The sequence below is a fragment of the Nanorana parkeri genome, unplaced genomic scaffold (genome assembly GCF_000935625.1).
Source record: "Nanorana parkeri isolate BGI_ZX_2015 unplaced genomic scaffold, ASM93562v1 scaffold1158, whole genome shotgun sequence".
In the NCBI taxonomy this organism is placed as follows: Eukaryota; Metazoa; Chordata; class Amphibia; order Anura; family Dicroglossidae; genus Nanorana; species Nanorana parkeri.
Genome location: NW_017307426.1, coordinates 199,095 through 206,423, shown reverse-complemented (window position 1 = coordinate 206,423; position 7,329 = coordinate 199,095). Strand labels below are relative to the sequence as shown.

General features: G+C 41.8%; 1 protein-coding gene across 4 annotated transcripts in view; it reads right to left on the bottom strand.

The window, feature by feature from the left end:
- Positions 1-7,329, bottom strand: part of BRD1 (bromodomain containing 1) — a 69,520-nt gene that overhangs the window by 30,791 nt on the left and 31,400 nt on the right. For 2 of the 4 annotated variants that reach the window (XM_018568236.1, XM_018568238.1), the window contains exon 8: positions 667-1,161. The exons of 1 other annotated variant lie outside the window; for it this stretch is intronic. In XM_018568236.1, the coding sequence (XP_018423738.1) occupies positions 667-1,161 (495 nt within the window). The remainder of the gene's footprint in view (positions 1-666; positions 1,162-7,329) is intronic. One more of the 4 variants, XM_018568237.1, reaches the window with a different exon arrangement.

Sequence of the window (7,329 nt, the reverse complement as noted above, 5' to 3'; positions counted from 1 at the left end):
GGGCATTTTGACAAGTACAAGTACTTGTCAAAATGCCCTGTATCGGGCCCGATTCCGATGCTAGCATCGGTATCGGGACATTCCCTACTCATTAACATACAATGCTTCTAGATGTTTAACCCCTTGTTAGGATAGTGTTCATATCAAGTTTACAGATGATGAGATCTGCCAGCACAGTACACAATATTTAATTATGCTAACTTTAACCACCCTTGCATTTCAGAGCAAAAAAAATATATATATACACATACACACTTAAGGGAAAGTGTAAGTAATATGCTATGTGAATGAGCACATAGTAACAAATCTAAAGAAGGCGTTATCCCAATTTGGTTGTAATAGTGGAAATGCACTTTATATTCCCCCTGAAATTATAATGCATTTGCCTGGAGTTCTGATAAAGGACTCCTGTAAAAGGAACAAGCAATTCATGAAGAAAAAAGCAAAAAAAAAAAAAAAGCAATGGATGTCCGATAACAAGCAGATAAAAAAACAAAACAAAACAAAACACAAAACAAATTATACTGAATGACATCATGGTACATACATATTGATATGGAGAAGTACAAAAGTTAACAACAAAAAAAATCAAATTTTAGCTGGAACTCTAGCAAGTATGATATGTTTTAACTTATGTTTATGGGAGAAGCAAATGAATGTATTTACCTGTATCCAACCGCTTCACAGGGGACTCATCATCCAGTTCGGACTCTCCACATGAGCTCCTTGACCTTTTTCTTGGTTGCAGGAGTGTTTCCAACCTTGGGAGGACTACAGACAAAAAGGTTTTGGTCCCTAGCTGTGGTGAAGTTGGCTGTGTTTCATTGTTCTTTGAAGGCTTTTGGGGGCTTACACTTTTTGATTTGCGGAAGAGAATAGATGTACGTCTGTTTACATCAGCTGAGGATTCCGCAACTTCAGAATCTGTCGAATCACTGAGATTACTGTCCTTAAGTGAATATTCTGAACTGTGTCCATTTAATACTTCATCCTGAACAGTAGCACTATGCAATTCATTATCAAAAGTTACTCTTTTGTATAGCTTACTCTGCTCGGGATTGAGTTCTATTGGTTTGAGGGTTGGTGGTTCTGAATTAGTCTCCGAGTTTGAAGGTAGAGGTAATGCATCGGATGGTTCAAGTTTAGGGGGAGATTTATCTCCTGAAAAAATTATAAATAAAGTGCCATTTTTGAAAGCTGTATAAAATTATACATGTTTTCTTATAAAACAAAACTAAATCTATTAAAATCTCATTTAAAAACACAAAAGTTATACAGGTGCATAACAGTGAAAACAAATTTAGACTACAACATCTAAAAAAGTATCAAACAAAAGCTACATTTAAAATTTACTTGTTTATAATTTGACTAATTAAAAATCAAGGATTTTATTTATTTTTTTACAATATATCACTTCACAGAAGGTGTTCAAATCTACTAAGAATATGGATCTGCATTAATAGGCTATATGAAAGACCTATGCACATCTACTTAGGAAATAAACCACTTTTTGAGTCACAAATTAATGTTTTTTAAAGGGTATTTAAACCATCTGAGTTTTTTTGCAGGTTGCTACTACTAGCAAGCAGTAGATTTATGCCAAAACAAAAAAAGTCACCAAACAGGTTTAAACTTACCTGTGTCTCTGGCGCGCGCTCCCGTCCGAAGATCCTCACAAGGCCACAAAGGATCATGGGGCAGGTGCATGCACAATACAGATCTTCGGCCGGGAGACAAGGAGAGGCACTAGGTAGGTCAATGCAGGCAGCCCAGCAGCAAGACGTAGCAGTCAGCGCTGGATCACAGACCGGCACCAGCACCGGTGGGACTGCTGAAAACTACAGGAAAGATGATGATCGGATCAACATCATCATTTAAGGTAAGTGCTTACACCAGCATTAAAAAAAAAAAAAACACTGTGTGCACCAGATTCCTCAGCAAACCCACATATTACCTTATTAAAAGTAAAAAACACTGACACCATCACTAGGCTGCACATGGCCTGTGCAGAGAGCAGAGCTGTGGGAGGGATCCAGCTTGAACACTTATTACAGGCTGCCTGCAGAAAACTACAAGAGAGGGACAGATACAAGACCAGTCACCCTGAATAAGGAAAGAACAGCAGTGACTGGGGTCTTCATTACAAGAAGCTCTTGCACAGAGGTAAACTTTCACACTGGATTCTGCACAAAGCTTGAAGAAAAGCACACCGAGATTTAAGTAGGATGCACACAACTCTTATTTAGATATTTGCTCATCCCAGAGTTCAGCCTTAACTACTTGAAGACCAGGTGTTTAGACCCCCTTCCTGGCCAGGCCATTTTTCAGTGTTCAGCGCTGCAGTACTTTGACTGACGTTTATTCCGTCATGCAACGCTGTACTGAAATGAATGTTATACCATTTGGGGACAGATAGAGCTTTATTTTGGGGGTATTTTATCACCACTGGGGCTTTTATTTTTTATTATAATTAGGAAAAATTACAGAAAATTTTGAAAAAAAAAAATGTTACTTAGGGTTCTATTCACTAAAAATTTAACTGACAATACCGCGCCACCCTGAGGTCCTGCTGCACTTATCTACAATCTGCATACAAAAAAAAACGGTCAGTGCATCGGTCCAGGCACTTTAAACTTTACTGCACAGCCCGAAGGCTTTGTAATAATTTCAATGGCAAGTGGCCACGAGAATGTGCTGAGCAATGAGAATCCCCTGTGCACCTTCTTTCTTTGTCAAGGTGCTGTCAATTTGAGTTTTCATTCAGCCCCAGAAAAACTAATTTCTTCCAGATATGGTACACAGGGGTGTGGAATTCGTAACGCCCAACGCCCGGGACATGTAGTTCCTGGCAAGTATAGTTTTTTCACTGTTTTAGCCCTGCTATGTACAAGTAGCAGGGCTGTTTTGACGAGCGGCGAGAGCGGCGCTGCGAGCGGGAGGCGTGGATAGCTGAGAGCGGGGGGCGTGGCCCGAAGCGTCCAGCGCCGAGAGCGGGGGCGGAGCCTGGAGCGCTGAGAGCGGGGCCGGAGCAGTGACAGGCTCTGTCACCTCCCTCTGTCGCTGGCGGCCGCTGCTCGTTTCTGTCACAGGAGTTCTAGCACAGAGCTGTGCTAGAACTCCTGTGTTGGAGGTGACAGGGTCAATAAAGAGAACCTGTCACCTCCAAAAGCTATCACTGTGTGATAACACTACAGTTAAGTCTAAAAAAAATAGTTTAAAAAAGTAATACTTAAAAAGGTAACTAAATAAAAATGTAAAAATAATAAAACAAATGAAAATTGTTTACAAAGTAAATAAAAAATGAAAACCAGTCCCGCTGCTCATCTGCATGTGAATAAACTGTGATTGTATGCTACCGCTCGGCAAACACAGCAACCTGCCTGGCACGACTGGGGTGCCATTAGAAAATAATGGCATTGCCAGAGTGATCGGCGGTGGTGTGCGATCTGTGACTGCCCGATCATCGTGCACGAAACCGAGCAGATGGCTGGGTGGTCACGGAATCGCACACCACCGCCGATCGTGCTGTCAGTGCCATTATTTTCTCCAGCAATAACGCCTGGGCGATCCCACACGATCACGGTTGAAAACACTGCACGGTGCATGTCGTGAAAATAGGTACATGTATCTTTTTTTCAGCGATTGCCACCCAGATGTAACCCCTTACATGTGGAGGCTACCGCACACGATCGCACGTCCCGGGAATCTGCACCCACCCTAACGGGTAAATTCACTTTCCCAAGTAATTTGGGGAAATGGAATTACCCGCACAAATCTCCCTCACACTATACTTACCTTTCGGCGAACGGCCCTTCCCCCTCCCACCAGTACTATCTGTACCTGTGCCATGTATTCTGAATTTCGCTCGCAAATTGCAAGCACCTCGTTGGTCAACACGGTCACCTGACGGCACTGACCAATGAGAAGCGCTTCCTAGCACTGCTAAACACGGTTTTGGTTAAAATAATTTTTGGGGGATCAGGACAAGTAGATTGTCATGAAGGACAAGTAGATTCGCCCCCCGCTTTAGTCCTTGGACAAGTAGTTTTTTCCAAAATTTCCACACCCCTGGGACACATGTAATGCTCCTCTCTGCCTCCCACAAAGCAGACTTCAGCATTTCAGAAACAATCACCAGCCTTTTTAGGGGACAGAAGGCACATTAAAAAAAAAAAAAAAAAAAAAAGGTAGAAGTAAACCTAATGCACCAAACACCTAACCCCACCAGCAACCAAAGCTAGGTTAGCATTTGAATCCCCATGTTTGATTTTAAAGATGTAAACATTAACTGTATGGCTCCATCTAGTGGTGGGAATGCCGTGTGAATGGCATTCATCCAGTGTATGGTTCAGCGGAAGATTTATATATTGGCGCCATATTTTTTTTTAAGCACTGTGTACCAAACCATTGCCATCTTTCTCCATAAAACATTGTTTCAAGGTTGTTGTTTTTTTTTTGAATATCAATGCTTCTGATTTTTTGCCAACCTCTTTCAGTCAATTTCTAAAATTTTAATTTACCAATGGTGGATCATGCCTGGACAGCATGCGTCAGCAGTCACAAGTCGTATCAATTAGGGGTGCATGAGACACAACGGAGTAGTTAGTCAATGAAATGAAGTACCTGAACAAAGACCTTCATGGCAGGATCACCAAGCATATTTTTTATTAAAGCTACATATTTAGCAAGACACAATTTTTGAAGCTACATTAACATGTCAAAAGGTATGACATTTTAGTGATTGGGATTCGATCTACTTAGAGCAGATGAAGCACTAAGTCAAAAAACGGCTGTTTTTCAAAGTAGTCATTCTTTAGTAGGAAAGCCTGCAGGGATCTTGACTTAGTTACTTGCTACAGGTTCAGATAACAGAGCTAGCACTCATAACACAAGTTAGTTCCAGCAGTCAGATGGTGTGTGGCAAAACAGTTGGAAAAAATTAAATAAATAATATGATGCACACACACTAAACTGGAAATTATATGCATGACTTGTAAGAAAATACAAGTGTTCACTTATTTAAAAAAAAAAAAAAGTTAAATTCCACCATTATAATTAAAGATAAAAAGTCATAATAGTCTTATGAATTTCTTTGTGTATCACTATAAATGTAAACATAAGATAGTAAAACAAGTTCAGTGGTAAAAGACACATTAAAAGTGGGGGAAAAAATCCTCTGTCGCTGAGAACATTTGGCATAAAATAGTACACATGAATGATAAACACCACCACCATTCACAAACTAAGTCACTTATAAAAGGCTGTTTGTGTTTAACTTTCATTTTCAATTTCTTTGATCATGAGTGTCTTTGAAAAGACCATCGTTTATATACAACCTAAAGTAGATTTCTCTGTGTATAGTTATAATTATATATGCACATGGGGCTGCCTCATATACTCATCCCACATGCAATCTTTGCTCCCTGTCCATTAATGCACGCTCGTTTTCTCTGCACAAAACGTATGCAGTCTTTGTGGCTGAGATTTTCCCTAAGAGGTTGTTGACTGGGTAATGACTAATACAAATACAGAAAATCAAGAAATCTGTAATTGTAATACAAAGACAACGTGGTACAGCAGACCTGCACAAATTAAATATGGGCGCCTTGGAAAATAGGCTACAGTTTCCCTTAAAGAACACCTGAAACCAAACATTTCAGTTTTGGATCGTGTGGAAGTGTTAAACATATCAGATTTTTATCGCTTTATTCCCCCAATCTTTCCTGGGGAGGTTTGTCAGTAGAACAGAAACAATGGCAAAGCCAAAGTTTAACAGATGTCACCAGAAGAATAGAGGAAATATTTCAGTGGGATTACCTGTTATGGTTGACAACTGTAAGAGGAAAATCTCTTCTCATGAAAGAGTCCATTTATAAATACAATTGCATAGCTATTCGTCCAGTGTAGCTGCATGTACAGCCGCTTGGTGCGAGTTAACCAGCTGTTGTGAGAATGGGGCAAATTTTAATGTTCTTAGACCATTTTCTCTTCAGGTTGAATGTTCTTAAAAGGAGAACTATGGGGTCAGGGCTTTTCCCCATAGTTCTTCTTAGGGTAACGGGGAGGACACAAACTCGCGCAGCGGATCCCGACATCGATGTCGAGATCCGCCCAGCTGTGTGAGCGACAGCTGGCTCTGACTATATACAGGCAGAGCCAGCTTTACCCGCCCCCATCCGTTCCGCCAGTCAGCGCTGGCGGACCGGAGCGGGGAGAGGGGAATCCAGCCCCTCCCCTGTCACGGCAGAGAGCCGTGACAGGATAGAGAGGCGAGCGAACCCGGTATGTGTTCGCTCACTTCCCGATCTACTGAGCCGACCTGTGACAGTCTCATTGTCACAGGTCGGCTAGAACTATGAGGTGAGTGAAAAGCACTCACCTCATAGTTCTCCTTTAATAGAAAAAACTAAAATTACCTGGCGCTTGCTCTTACTTGCAGATGAACTATGAATAGTGCTGTCAGTTCCACCAACTCCAATATTAAGGTTACGAGTAGGGATGCACCGATACCGTTTCGAGTACCGTTTTTTTTTGTCGGTACTCGCCAATACCGAATATTGATACTGGAAGTTCCATTGAGAAAAGCCGCTTGACGTGTAATGACGAGCCGGGAAGCCGTCTTCATACTCCCTCTTTACCAGGTGATGAGGAAGAATGGAGGCTTTCTGGCCAATAACTTCCTGACCAATCAGGAAGCAAGTCATTACTGATTGGTCAGGAAGCTAGCTCCATGCTCTCGTCACCAACAGGAGAGGAAGCATCGAGACGGCTTCCCAGCCAATCAGGAAGCCGGGTAGGGTATAATCACTCGCTGCCCAGCTTCCCGATACTGGAAGTTTCTGTATCGGGAGCATTTGGACGAGTATCAGTACTCGCCCAAATACTCTGCATCGGCAATGATACTAGTATCGGTGCATCCCTAGTTACAAGTTAATACATTAGCTACAGAAGTGCTGTAAACAATCCCATAGACTGGTGCTGATGGTTGCCTTTGTGAATGGCAACACAATGCATTAGTGCATCTATGACATGGTGCTGTGCAACAGCGTGTGCTAAAACACACGTAACCATGCCCTTAGCGAAACACTAGTGTGAACTGGGCATGAGCATATTTACTTTGTGTTTTGCAACATTGATTCTATTTCGCCAAATGCAATGATTTGCGCCAGTCTATGGGATCATTTAAAGCACTTCACACTAGCAGCATGCTAAAATTATAAACTTAAGCATGCGGGCTAGTGTTTGTTGTATCCTGGCTAAGGGGCAGTGCCTTGTACTGTTACAACACAAGACACCTCCCCCCCCCCCCCCCATAACCTGAGTCGGACG